General features: G+C 38.2%; 1 protein-coding gene across 1 annotated transcript in view; it reads right to left on the reverse strand.

The window, feature by feature from the left end:
* Positions 1-15,465, reverse strand: part of MAP3K5 (mitogen-activated protein kinase kinase kinase 5) — a 98,329-nt gene that overhangs the window by 37,436 nt on the left and 45,428 nt on the right. Inside the window, exons 7-11 of the mRNA XM_059841792.1 lie at positions 14,938-15,108; positions 10,903-11,015; positions 4,860-5,019; positions 2,630-2,783; positions 5-112 (exon numbers count right to left, since the gene is read on the reverse strand). Coding sequence (XP_059697775.1) covers positions 5-112; positions 2,630-2,783; positions 4,860-5,019; positions 10,903-11,015; positions 14,938-15,108 — 706 coding nt within the window. The remainder of the gene's footprint in view (positions 1-4; positions 113-2,629; positions 2,784-4,859; positions 5,020-10,902; positions 11,016-14,937; positions 15,109-15,465) is intronic.

The following is a 15,465-nucleotide window of genomic DNA, read 5'->3' on the forward strand; positions in this document are numbered from 1 at the left end:
ATACCTTGTCATCAGGGAGCACGTGCCAGATGGATACTGTCTTCTCCTCGGCTTCACTGTTGATGGAGAGATATGAGGGCTGATAGATTTTTGTTGGTTCTAATATTAAAACCTTGCAGAAAAAATTTTTTTTCAATAGTTAGTACAAAACTGGTAGAACTTAAAAAGGTATTAAAAACTGTTAAAACTATTTCTTTGGTCATACCATAGCAGGAAAAATAGGAAAATAATGAAATGCAAAATTTTAGGTACTGGGCTAGTTTAGTGTGGCTGTCAGTAATTAAGGATAAAAAAAGAAAAAAAGCCTACTTTAATTTTTTTACATAAGGCCGTTATGTGTCAATTTTGCAAATTATTTTTTTGAAAAATGTCAGGTTTTGAAATCTTTCTGTCACAATTCAGTCTCCTACAATGCCACTCTAGAACATCTCTCTCCCATGTGGAGAAGGTTCATGGTACACCTTTACCATCTTTTGGTAGAAGCATATTTGAGTGAAGCAGAGAAACAGATTGACCTAGAGCTAAACTGAACAGCTTTTGATTTAGGCCACCATGAACTGTAGCCACTAGATCAAATGATTTTCTCAAAAGTAACAAGCACCACTGCAAGAGGCTGACAGCTGAAGAGTATAGAAAATGTTGTGGAATAAGAGAACAAAAACTAGAAGCATCATTTAAAAGATATGAGATGCAACAATGATTGACTAGGACAAGTTGGTCTACATCTATTCAAAAAGTATATAAACATCAAAGTAGAAAGTCGTGGAGAGAGCCATAGCTTAGAGTGAAATCTAAGCCATGTCTCCTCCTTCAGAGCTGATAAGCACAGAGATACACTGGAAGTAGTGCAGGGCTAAATTCTGAAAAGTACCTACACATTTAACTCTGTAAATTATAAGCAGCGGGAATTAAAATGTGTTGCTTGGCATCTCCAGACACCTACAATTTGTAAAATCTGATTTAAGCCATTTCACAAACTGTGGTCTTTATCCTTTAACAAGTTGTCCATGCACTGTCATTCCTTACTCTAAAGGCCAAAGTGATGACACTGATGCTACAAGATAAGAGAGAACTAACAGCTAAGCTAGTGCCCATGGACAGTGGAGCTCATAAGCTCAAACTCTCAGAATACACAGAACAATGCACAATAAGGAAATATGAAAAAAAAGCTTCTTTTAGAATAAACTAATTGCGATCAGGGAGACGGGAGGGAAAAGAAAGTTGCTAATTTTCATTTTATTGACTTGTTGAGCTGTGTGATTTTCATTATGAACAGGCACAAATAGAGTTTTTGTATTATGAGAAATCCCATATCTCTGTCTTCAACACCAGTGCAGTCAGTTCACAAAATCACAGAACAGACTGAGTTGGAAGGGACCCAGAGGGATCACTGAGTCCATAGAGGGATGACCTTTGCCTTGTCAGCTCCACGCTCCAACCAACTTCCTGTACAACACCATCAAACCAGGTGGACACTGGGTTTATCTCTTGGCTCATGCTATCACAGTGATCAGCTTTGGTTTGCCTCTTAATATTAATAAAAATTCAAACAATTTTATTTGGACAGTTTTATAAGTCAGAGGCCACTGTAAGTATGTAATTGAACTATTCCAGCATCTAAAATCTAAAAGGATTATACCTTGTCTTGTACAAGACCCAGAAGATTCAAAATATCTTTTGTTTCCCGGCAAAACTTTCTACCTGTTCTCATTAGAAAGGAAAACCAAGCTCTTTAGACAATCTCACGTTGTTTTTACTTTACTGCCTCAAGTTCTTGTGTTCAACGTTGAAGTCTTCCTAACAGTTTAGCAGCACATCTACACATGGAAAGTAAATGAACTGTACAAAACAACCTGTATCCACTTTAACTATCTGAGGGGCAATAGTAATTGCTATTTAAGACAAAAAGCTGGTTTTACTGATGGTTAGCTGAAAGGACTATCCAAGACATTATTTCCTGGACATAGAGAGTTAATAGGTACAGAAAACACAGACTTATTTACAGTATACTTTCAGGGTACTGCATCCATGGTGCAGCACTGGGGCATCTAATAAAAATTGTCAGCAATTTTTTTGTGGAAGAAATCAGAAATAAACATATATACACACACACTTATAGTGCAATGTTGTTGAAATGCATTTTCTAGTAGCTGGAACAATAGATTTCTGACTGTTTGGGCTGATTTTTAACCTCTGAAAGGGCACAGTCTTAATTGGCAGTGGAGTATACAAAGCCTGCTGAGCTAGAAAAAGACTGAAATTAATATATTTTTTTTCAAAACACTGTATAGTTAATATATAATCACCTAGAGTACACTGTAAATGTTTGCTTTAGGAGTATACCCATTGGTAGCAAACAATAAATAGCAAAATTCTATCTTGACTTTTTTCCTTATTACTTTTGTATGGAACACATTGTGCAATCTTGTTGTACCCACATGTATTCAATTAAAATCAATCTAAGATTCAGGCCAAATACATTTTTTCTGGACAAACAGTTAGTCTGGCCACCTAAAAAGAAGCAGTGCTTTGTGCTCATTTCCTTGACACCACAATTTGTTTTAAAAGAGCCCATCCACAAAAACACTACCAAAAAAAGTCTCAAAGACCCAACAAACCAGCCACTTACTGGAAATCGAACTACAGTCACATCTGTCTTGGTGGCTTCAACAAGGAAGTCCATCCAGAAGTCCACAAGTTCCTGTTTGGCTGTATGTTGCTCTGGGGTCAGTTTCTTAAAATGCTGATATATCAAAATAGTCTCTACAATAGACTTCAGGTACCTGTGACCATCCAAACATACACAGATAGTAAATTCATTACAGTTTGTAAGCAGTAATGTCTCTACCTTTAAACACAACTGAAGTATTCACCACTGCAACACCAAGGTTGGCAGTAACATTTCGCTTCTCTAGGATTGCTTTTCATAATAACAATTCCCAACTAGAATTGGAAACACAGCTGCTAAATGAGGCAACTGAAATACAAAAGAGTCCTGGAACACTCCTTCCTTCCCATATACCTGATACCATATTGTGTCTCCTATCCTAAACCATGAACAATTCATGAAAGAGCTACATCCCCTGCCTAAGGACCAAGCTGAGACTATGTCCAACTTGTTTCAGTAGTGACCTACCTCAAATAAAAATTCAGATGAAAAGTCCACTAGTTTAAGTGTCCTATCTCCTATATCGTGTCTGCATAGGCAATTATTTAACACATTTCTTAAACATGATGCTTCTGGAACTGATTATCCTGCAAAGATGGCAACAGCTATGTTAAGCACTCTTTTGGCATTGCTAGGGAAGGACAACTGGTGTGCTGAATCTTTCCCCCAAATGCAATTTATCCCTCTCTCTGTTGTTCTATTTTCTGGGGCTGATTTATGGAGCTTCTTGGTACCATTGCTTTCTCTTGGTATTTTTGAAAAAAAGGTTGTAAACATAATCTCACACAATTTTACTGAATACTACAGCAATGAGATATACACACTAAAAGAGGATTTATCACTGCTATCACTTTATCACAGTTAGGCTATTAATGAAAACCTTTGTTTCACCCTCAGAGGGTCTTTAGTGAACATTCCATAGCTGTGCAATTTCCAATTATACTTCTTAGTCCATCAGGATAGATGGCTTAAGGTACTGTGTCTACTCCTGTTTGCACCAAGTGGGCCCTGCTATAAAGCAGGCAACAGTCTGGGAAGCAATTGCTCACAGGAGAAATTCTTCACGAAGCACAGATGAGTGAGCTGTATTTTCAGAGTTTAATCCACAGACTTAAACCCCAAAGGCACTGGGGTACATAAAATCCTGACAACCAGGCATTCATAAATTCCAGAAAATTCTACCAGGAGGCTTCCAGAGAGTGCTATCCAGCTTCTTAGAAAAATAAACACATAGTAAAAATTGAAAACCTTGCAAATAAATACACTGCAAAAAGTGTCTATGAAATATTTTGTCTGAAAATTAGAGTTTTTAATTTTGACAGTTTCTATGTTATGTCAATACAGAAGTTTAGCATTTCTGTACTTTAGCATCCCTCTGATCACCTTCTGGAGGCACAATGTATCCTTTATAAAAAGATAAGAATATATATGTTGTGACGTTCACTCTTAGAGTTAGCAGAGTGACAACTTTTTTAGTCAGAAAGGAGTCTTGGTTCTTCCCATCTAAAATAATCCCAGCCCTTAATGAGTAGTTGACTGGACCTTAATTGCTGCCTATATCCACCACAGGTGCTGGAAACCTGCTGTCAGAGCACACATCTCTGGCCCTTTGCATAACAGATGTTGAGCTTACAGGGTTGCCTTTAACCCTGGATTTATGGCCTTTCTATTAACTGGACTTTGATTTGCAGTCTTCTCAATCACTACAGGATGCAGCTTGCCACCACACAGCTCACTTGTACTCAGTTCCTAAAACAACTGCTGTGTGCCATAACCTTAACAATACTGAAAGGTACAGCCAGGCCTCCCTAGCTAAGCTGTCATCATTGCCCAAAACCTTCAGGCTGTTATGATTAAACTCACAAGCCACTACCACTTCTCTTCAGCAATGTAGCTGCAAGCAACTGCTCCTTTCCCCTTTGCCCTCAGAAGAGCTTGAAGTCCACGATGAATCTGCCCTTCTCACACATCAAATTAAAGATCCATATCAGATCTACCCCTGAATGAGGGCAAAGGGGAAGAGAGTCCCTTCTCTGGATAAAAGCACAGTGAAATAATACACACACAGTAAAATCTGTTAAAAAACACAAAACCTATCTCCTGTCAGCTGAGTACAGTGCCTAATGTGAAAGCTGAGGGAGTCCAACATTTTAAAACATAGGAAAGTACATGGCCTTGTTTATCACCTTACCATGCTGGTGCCTTTAGTTTAAACAGCTTTTCTGAAGCCTGGATCACTCGTATATGATCATTAGCCAACATACTGGCCCCCAAGAAAGATCCCACTTCCCAATAGCTTTGCAGTTTCTCCAAGCTCCCCTTTTTACCAAGCAGGCTGCTGATCTTTACTCCTGTAGCAAAGAGAATAACAAGTCACAAGAATTTGTATTAATGCAGTTTTAAAATAACCATTTCCCTTATTCAAAATCTTTTAATTGCTTACATGACTATACCCTCTCCATTTGGATAAAATAAGATGGAAATCATACTTACCAGTTAATGTTATATGCCTTCCAAACCTTCTAATTAGTAGAAAATTCTTTTTTCCCCACCCCCTCTTCCTACAGGCTTCTCAAGAAAGGAATGTTAAGACATCACTGTCAGGACAAGGCCACAGTCAGATTACCTATGTTCTTGCATGGACCTCATCTGTAAAGGTAAATTGGGGCCTTAGGCTACACAACATAGCTGCAAAAACTTAACAGATGCTGAATAAGGCACCTATTATGTTTTTTTCTGCTTTGTTTTTTTAACTTACAAGCCCCAAGCCCCAAACTTACCTTTATAGACAAGGTCCCATGCAGAAGGAACAGATGATCCACTGGGCTTCTTCCAGCAGTGATGTTCTTTTAACTGCCGCAAGTCCTACCCCAATGAAAGACATCTATTAATATTCACAAGCCCCTCAGCAACTCAAGACTACGGCGAGCCTCAGGTTTTATTTTGACTTGCTAAGTTTGCTGAGATACACAGGCTCCCCTGTGGCCTTCAGGATGAGTTTTAGTTCATGTGAGCCGCTACATATAGCTAACATGAGATATGCTACACCATCCCCTGCAAAAAACCACAATTTTCAGCTTACACAACAAGCCGCTTCACCACTGTAGTCTTTTATTCACTTTTCCCACACTACTCCACTATGACAGTTTCCATCCCACATCATCTTCCATTGTCCTTGATATTCAGGCTGAGTATTCACAAGAAATTTCAATGCAACTCTTGATCTTGTTTTTTTCCTTAACCTTCCCTGAGTAGCTAGCAGACTAAACTTCATGGTGGAAGCAGTAATAAATATTATCAAAATGGGTATCATTATGTAAGCTACATTTCAGCCTACAAAGTTTATCTTGTTTTATCACATTGCTCACACTTTTATGACATCAATGTCAGGTAATAAAGGCTTTTAAAAATGCCATAGATGCTACAAAGTATCTCTGATCTGCCTGAGAAATGTCACCTCCATCAGCTCCACAGGGTACCATGGTGACCATCTCTGCAAGGCTTTCAGCCAGGGTGCTATACACACTCACACTGTCAAAGAGACCACTTGAAGATGTACACCTCCACTAGTCAGTGGAGAATTGGGAGGGGGAATTTGTGTTGAAAGAGTTCAACTTTAACTGCGTTCTAGAGAGCAAAACCTGAATGCTATCCAGAAAACACAGCAAATGGAAAAAATTAATCACCCCCAGGACTTTAAAGTAACACTCCTCAGCACTATCTGCAAAGACCAAAGGGCTCTACTAGAATGTCTAAAACATTTGCATGCATTTAATAGCAACACACAATAAAAGAAAGACACCTACTAACTTCCACAGGCTTTTAATGTGACTTCACCACAAGAGGTGTAAGGAACTGGTATCACAGAGATACCTGGACCATTTCAGTTGGACCTGCCTTTGTTGACAGCTGTGCATAGGGCCAGAGCTCAAGTGAGGTACAAACTGAGTGTGTGGGTCTGATGAAGGGTACAACTCACATGGGGAGGGACCCATGTTACTGGCTGGCAGGGAGAGGTGTTTGCTAGGAAGGTAGGACTGGTGACAGCAACCATTTTGAGTCCCAGCTCTGTAAGGGAGACTTATAGGAAGGTAGGGGGAGAAAGGATGGATGTGTGGCAGTACCTCAGGACACCAAGTTTGGGAATCATTACTGCTACACAGCCTGGAGAAAATGGAAGTTTTACCCAAGTATTCTGTCAAGTGGATCCTATTACCTTAGAGAAGGCAACATCACCCTCTCAACAAGTTCTTCTGAGAAAGGTGAGGTACTTGGTGCTATAACTCACTCTAGTTTGCTGACCATCCTCAGCAAAGCTCATCTATAAAGTTACTCATCCCTGAAAGGCAAGCCACTTATCTCTGAAATGTAGTTGCTTGGAGATGACATTAGTAAGAGGTTCTAAAGACTACAACTGCAATTTAAAGAACTTGGTGGGGGGAGGATTATTTTGGAAACTTGCAAAGTGAACCTTCATGAATTTAATTCTGAGTTTACGTCTCCTTGTGCAATTTCCCTTTTCTAAATTTATTTTTTTTTCACCATCTTTAAAAGGTTCTTGAGAGTATAAGAAAATCCAGGCAAAGGCAAGACATTCTCTCCTTCCATGATAAACTTGCCATTCACAAGGGGAGGGAAAAAAAGCAGTAGGAATTCCAGTATATTTTATCAGAAATATTTTGCCTTTAGAACAAATGAGGCAAAATAGCGGAAACATTAACACCAAAAAAGCCTTTGTTTTTACAACACCAAGAATATACCCACAGCTTCTGATGAAAATAAGATAACAGTAAGTAGATATTATGAGTTAAATATTAGTTTGAAGGCTTTATAAATAAACTGCTTTCCTTGCTCAAGTATTGATGGAACAATTCATATTACAGGATCCTTTCTGCGTCAAAGTTGCACAGCCTGCAGAGGTCATAACTGTCACAGCATTTCTGTTCTGGTCTCAAAGCATGGTTAAGAAAGCAATACTACCAAGAAAATAGAAGGAGGGTTTTTATTAATGGTCCATTTGCTCATTTAGTTGTGACCTATTATCTGACAGGTACAGGTGGGAGCTTTTAGAAGGCAAATTTTCTGATCTGATGCAGATTGATAAAAATTCTCCTGGATTTATTCTTATTTTACTGCAGTTCTTACAACATTCCCAATGTAATCAGATATGCATCTCCTAATTACAGTCTCATGCACCCTCTGAAGAACTGATAATGACTGCATCCTTCCCTACACCTTTCCCAGCCTAGCAATATAATTTCCATATAACCTGGACTGAACTTGACGGGTTTGTTCTTGCTTCTCTCCTGATCTCCCAGCAGAAAGCAGAGCTTCTCTAATTTCTGTGTACTAAAGATAATGTTGTGGGTGGACACCAAACAGAAAGCACTGCCTGGCAAATCTAACTATTGCTAAAAAATGATCTTGTACACAGAGATCTCAACAAGAACTGTCATCAAAAGAATTACACACATGTAAGAGATATGTAGGACCAGAAAAAAAATCAAAACATTTTCCCATATAATCTTTGCAATATTGCCTGATTTTGTTTAAAACATTGATCTCAGACAAGAAAATACTAAACTATCCTCAGAATCTAGCACAACTCCAGCCATCTGATAAACCTTGTACAAAGACCACTGTAAGGTCTTGCACCTGGGAAAACATAATCAGGGAGTGCAGCACAGGCTGGGATCTATTGAACTGGAGAGCAGCTCTGTGGAAAGGGGTCTGGGGGCCCTGAAAAACAAGCAGCTGAATATGAGTGAACAGTGTGTTTCTTCAGCTAAGAAACCCAATGGGATGTTGGGTTTCTTAGCTGAAGGGGCATCAAGATCAACAGGGGCATCACTAGGAGGGATAGAGAAGCCATTATCCCACTTTATTCAGTGCTTGCCAGAGCACTTCTGGAATAATGTGTTCAGTTTTGGTTCTCACTATACATAAAAGATGTGGACAGGCTGGAGAGGGCCCAGAGAATGGCCACAAAGATGAACAAAGGACTGGAAGCCTGCCATATGAGGAAAAGCTGGGTTTGTTCAGCCTTGAGGAGCAGGCTTAGGGGAGGTGTTATAACCATTCAGTGGGAAAAGGGTGGATACAAAGAAGATGGAGACTCCCTTTTAACAAGGAGTCACAAGGAAAAGACAAAGGCTGATAGGTACAAGCTACTACTGGAGACTTTCCAATTGGGCACGAGATGAAAATTTTTCAAAATTTGAAGAATCAGCTCTTGGAATCATCTCCCAGGGAAGCAGTGGATTTGCTGACATTGGACATATTTGAGGTTCAGCTGGACAGGTGCTGGGCCATCCTGTCTAGAGTGTGCTTTTCCAGAGAAAGTTTGCCGCAGATGATCCTGGATGTACTTTTCAACCCGGCATTCCATGATAGTGACCACAGTCTTATCAACAAGAAACAAATGACCGATGATACACATAGGGTACACTATACTATAAATGTATTTGAAAACAGGTTTCAAAATAGCTGAGTCAGTCTGACTAAGAGTATTTTGACAATATTCCCCATAACAAAAAAGAAAAATGGACACCAGTAGCTAACAGGAGGGGTTGCTGTATCAAGGGCTTCCAGCAGACACCAACTAAATGTTAACATAAAACAGGCAAATAAGCACACAAACAAACTACCTAAGGAACAGGATACTTCTGCACTAAATAATTCATCAGCTGGGGATGGAACCCTATGTAAGAATGAACAATAGTTTCTGTTACAGTCTCAATACAAATAATAAGGAAAACAACACTGGACAAACTCGTAAGAAGATGATACCAAAGAAATATCACATAAATTTCATCAGTAAACCAAATTTGTACAGATCTAGTTGGCTGTAGTCTGTATGCAATTAAGAAGTTTCTTTAAAAGTGAAGGATTCATATTAAACTACACAAAAAATACAGCCGAGCTCCATTAAGCTACCTAGTTTAAAGTTAGGCCAGCAGGTGAGTATTTGTAAATGCTATGCAATGTATAGAATGTATCTTCTTACCTCCTACTCTGGCACAAGAATTCAAATTTCAGCATAGGATGTGGAAGTACTCTATGCCAACCAAAAAGCAAAATCTCACCCACTCACAGAAGGGCAAACACAGTATTTGGGGCAACTCTACGCAGCCTCACACATCCAAATTAATACCTTCATTTACACCTGAGAATTTAAATTTCACTTCCACTATTTATGTGAAAGTAATCATCTCACTCTGACCTTCAGACTCAAAATTACCCAGGAAATTACTTCCAGATGTACAGTGAATACCTAACTTCAAAACTAGAGCAGTCACTGAATACAGATAAATTCTGTGGAGTGAAAAAATTTTTTTCTTTCTCACTTGATACCCTCCTCAGGAGAAGCAAAAATAAAAAAAGACTTTACAGAAAGTCAAGACTTCTACAAATTCATGGAGAAGAACACCAAATGCAATGCATATTACAACACGCAGTCCTTTCTCCCAAATCTTCCCTGAACGTATTACTGAATAATCTTGAGTTTTCACTCTCCTCGAATCCAGAAAATCACAAACAAAATCATAAACTAATTCTTCCTTCTTAAAAAAGAAACTTTTTATTACAAGAGTGGTGAGACATTGGACCAGGTAGGCCAGGGAAGTGAATGCTTCTTTGCTGGAAGTGTCCAAGGTCAGTCTGAGCAACCTGATCTAGTGAAAGATGTCTCTGCCCACAGCAGGGGATTGGACTAGATGGTCTTTAAAAGGTCCCTCCAAACAAAACCACTGATATCCCTATGATTCTATGAATACAGACATTCAGAAGCCTCTAAGAATGTATCAGCAGAGAAATATTCTTCTCTCAACCCAACCCAAGTTCAAGTCAAATGCACTTTCTTCAGCCTTAGGATAGACTTTTCATCCATATTCCCTCCAGGGGTTTGTGTTTGCTTGTTTTAAAGAGTGCTGGCTGGAACTGGATTCCCATTTCAGGTGCTCCTGCCTCACACAAATGATGCCATTACAAAGAAGCTTAGCTTTTACTGAGCTCTGGTAACCATTTAAAACCTTGACACTGAAACAACATCTTCATGACAGCACTCACCTGCAGTCAGGTGGGATCAGCAGTGGTATGAGAGACCAACTTAAATATTCACATGCTCTCTATCAAAGCTTTCACATACAACCATCAGATTTTCCCCCTATAATAGTGGGTGGTAGTGTACTTTCACTAGAATGTGATTTCACCATGAATTTGCAAGTTATAATTACCAACTTTCCGCAGCTCAAAGGAAGTATCAAAGCAATGTCCAGCTGCCAGGAGGAGTACTGCATAATTAATTCCTGCTGGTAATGTTGGCTCTGACTCAAACGCCTTCTTGAACCTAGAAAAACATTCAAGCTTACTTTGTAAATAATGCAATCTAGTTGGGGCATCATTACAGTTTTAGGTAATTTAAGAGCTTATCTCCTGTTTACACAGCAAGAATCCATAGAAGCAAAAATATTTTACTGTTTTCCACACATTCTTTGCGGTTATTTTTAGGAGTCTGGTATTTATACATCCTCCTCCCATTTCCTTTCCCCCCACACAACAAGCACAGATCCTAATCATCCATCCCAGTAAAATTATCCCAGTAAAGTCACAGTATCTTACAATATTTCTTTAAGATCAATATTCCTTTAAGATAAAGCCAAATAATACTATCAGTCTGTAAAAGACATGTTTCAGAGTTATATTTATTAATAAGCTCATTAATTTAGTCTTTAATTTATGAAATTTTATTGACTTGAAACCTTAGATTTTATTGTGGATCTGCTACAATGGCACACACAAAAGCAACTGATATAAGAATATACCTCACACTTAGCTATGATTTCAGCTATTCCAAATTTTATTCTTTACTGAGTGTCTTGTTGACACTATCCTTATGAGTTCGCATAAAAAACTATACCAGACTATACCAGATTTCATTCATTCTATACCAGACTATACCAGATTTCATTCTCCTCAAGAGGAACTGAACAATCAAGAGAAATGGCAGAGGCATTCACCTAGGCTCAATCTTGCCTTGAAAGAAGTGGAGGTGCTTCACACAAACACAACACACATTGTCCTTATGCTAGCAATGCAAGCAGCTGTGACAACAGCAACAGGACATCTGCAGTGGTTTAAACTTATTCCTCAGAATAAGAACACCTTTGGTTACAGGAATATATATACACATATTCACACCTCCATAGGGAGAAGGCAAAGACTACTATCATATGCGAGTTAAGGAGCACAAGAGATTTAGTCAACACAACTTACTACAGTAAAAGCAATGGAGTTTAAAATTACTTTCTAAAAGATGAAAGAAATACAGACAAACAAATGGAATACATTAACAATTTTTAAAAGGTTGTGAGACTACTATATAAGAAAGGAAAGAAAAACAGTTGGTGCAAAACCTAAGGATTTGACTTCCAGACCATGCTTTGACATGCAAGCAAAGCTAAGGCATTTTTATCCCACCAGGCCAAAAAAATGGCTGGTTTTTAATTTGTTTGTTTGTCAGTTTTTCTGCTCTAATGATTAATGACTTTGCATCCTTTAACATAAGCTCTGCTCTCCAAAACTGTAAGACAGGCTTCTCTTCAATCTCCTACATATATATACTTTTATACTCCAGCTGCCCACCTCCAAAGAACTTAATCATTAAACAAGCGCCTAATGCTCTAAAGAAAAGCAAGAGAATCAGAGAGTACTAGATCTTTTTCTTTCATCATCTGCAATTTTCTCTCTCTCTGCGAGTTACAAAAAAGTGAGGAAGAAAGTACATACAAAATATTTTTGGCTCATTTAAAAAACCCTAACCAACCAATAAACAAAAAATATCCAACCTAAAACCAAAAAACAGAACAAACGAACCAAACAAACAAAAACTAAGCAAAGGAGAAAAAAAACAACCAAAAAACCCATAAAAATCTGCCAACTAAACAGGACAATGCTCTCACTGATTCTGAGTATATACATCTAAGGGAAGCCCTTTAGCTGGCATTATCTGTTTGGAGACACAGCAGTGTTGGGAACTGGACCACCTTTTCCACCCTAGAGATCTTCCAGGCTTAAATTCTCATGCAATACACAAAGGAGAGAGGAAAGATTGACAGAAGAAGAAGAAAAAGCCATGGAAATTAGTATTTTTGTTCCAATATAAGAAAGACTGTACTTTTGTAAAAATGTTGCAGTTGTTGACATTTGAGAAAATGTTGCAGTGCAGACACTGAATTAGGGGGGTAGTGGTGAAAAGATATGAATAAAGACTTGGTAGCTTTGGTAAGTCTGATTGACACTGTCGGTGTGAAACAAGAAAGTGACAGTTAATAATTACTCTTTCATTTATTCTCTCATATTTATATGAAAGATGTCTTTTATTCTATTTTCTAATTGTCAGAAAAGCACCTTGTTGGTTTGGGTTTTTTAATTGGAACAGACCAAATTACCTTGGCATCACCAGTTGTTGCAAATCCAATGCTTTGGTTCTGCTGCCAAATTCTCTTTATCTCATGCAATTCACTGTACTTCCCTTACATCCTTATTTTTCTAAGACTGAGATAATAACCTTTATCTCAACGTAACACAGCACTGCCATTGCTCCTGCATGCACCTTGTCCTGTTGTGGCCCACTGGAGCACTAGGGTAGACCTGCTCCTTTCTAAGAGCTTTTCACTGAGTTATGTATCAACCTTTCAGCATGTCAAGCCTGCTGTGTGACTAACACTAGAAACTCAAATCAATATCCAGTATAAAATATAAACCAAAAGCAATTGGACCATCCGGTACAGCTTCCGGCCAAACTCCAGCTTGACTCAACAGCGATCTCCTTGTTCTGTGGCAGGAGGTGCACAGAGCATTCTCTATTGGGTCGCCAGAGTCCTTTCCTAGACTGGAATGCCTGCAATCACTTCCTGTCATCAGATCCATGATTATCTTAATTGCTAAGATGCATTAATTCAAAGTGTGTTGAAATGGCTATAGGAACTCACCACTGTTATATATATAATCATTCTTAGTTCAATTATATTTGATATAGCAAGGTTTATCTGTTCATAAGGCACTATGAACAAGGAGAAAACGAGGTGTACAATAGCAAGAGTAATTTGCATTTAATTTAGGCTGTAATAATGCCTAAAATTTGTATGCAAAACTAGACTTTTCTTCATATCGTGTTCATGACATTAGCAAAATACAGTGTTACAAGAGACCCCGGAAAGTTTTTTACAGGCTTTGCGCTTTACAGGAAATGAAACTTTTTTAAATCCAAAATTATGCTAGGAGGAATGAAAATAATATGTTGTATTCCTGTTATTTCAACATCTTTTAAAAGTCCAGTAAGAATTGCCAAGCTGTAAATACTGACCAGAAGTTATAAACTGAATTTGAATGCTGAGGCCATAACTGATAAACAATTTTATCTTATCTTTAATGCGAGACAGCTCTAAGCTGAAGTTTACCGAAAACAAGTGATAAATGACAAAGAAAGAAGAAAGCTTTCCATTTTAAGCATTTACTTCAACAAGCAGCTGATGAGCACAAGACCAGAGCTAAGACGTGATCTGCAAGACACATAAATGCAGATTGTCTGTATCCTCATCTGAATGCAGAGAAACAGCTCATCCTGACAGAAGTCTAGGATGACATCCCATGCCTTCATTTTCTAATCTCTTCCACGTAACAGTGATTTAGTGCATTTCAAAAGCATTAAAACAACCAAGATTTTTGTCTCTGAAATGAGGATAAGAATTCATCTATTACTGACTAGTTATTGTGTGCTTCTTTGACTACTGTAGTCCACTGCAATGTGCCTACACTGTACAATGATGATAAAACTTTTACCACTATAGAGTGATAAAACTTTTGTCAGCAAGTTTGGAACAGCCATACTGGTTGTAAGTTAAATCTCTGAGCCTTGCTAGCTAATATCTGTCATATTCCAGACATGCCAATCAATTAATGACTGATTATTCTCTGGCCCAGATTACTAAGAACAATACAACAGGAGACTTCATATTTGGGAAAAATTATGAGTTTAGTTTGCACCTAAACTTCAGGTCTCTGAGGCACTTCAAGAGCTTTGCAGAACAAGATGTGTGAACAACATAAATCTCTCATTCTCAACAAATAAGCAAGGCAATTTAGAAGATTCATTCTATCCCCTAAGGATGCCAAGTATTTGGGAAGTAAAACTGTTCAAATATATTCTTGTTTGAGGAATATCTTCCCAAAGCTAACAAAAGGACACAGACCAGGAAAATAGTACTCACCAGAAAGTTGCTTTGTCCCTGCTTTCTATATCTATGAACCCAGATTCCAAAAACATGTCCTTGTAAATTCGACCAACCAGGCAGTACATATCTGAAGCTACTTGGTCTTCCTGCTCTACAAGGGGAATCATAATTTCTAGAGCTTTCTGTCTGTCTCCAGGCAGATTTCTCCTGTTAAAATAATAATTTTGATTAAAAAACCAACAAAGTTAACAAGAAATAATTTTTCATGACTGTTTTTAGTAGACATATGACTTCATCCATGTAAGATGACGGATAGACACAGTGTACTATTTTATATATACACACTTACCCCTTCTTCCTTTCTTTTTTGTCTTTTATTTATGTCATGAGAAACCTTTATAAATGCCCTTAAACACAACTTCTCTCTCTCATGAAGCATCAGCTATAGCAAAGCACTGAAAACAGCATCAAGAACCTCCAGGGAAATTCTTAGAAGGGTCATATGTTACTTCCTTATAAAATAGAAAAATATGAACCTTGATTTCATGTCTAGTATTTCTTTCA

Source organism: Haemorhous mexicanus, chromosome 3, assembly GCF_027477595.1.
Source record: "Haemorhous mexicanus isolate bHaeMex1 chromosome 3, bHaeMex1.pri, whole genome shotgun sequence".
In the NCBI taxonomy this organism is placed as follows: domain Eukaryota; kingdom Metazoa; phylum Chordata; class Aves; order Passeriformes; family Fringillidae; genus Haemorhous; species Haemorhous mexicanus.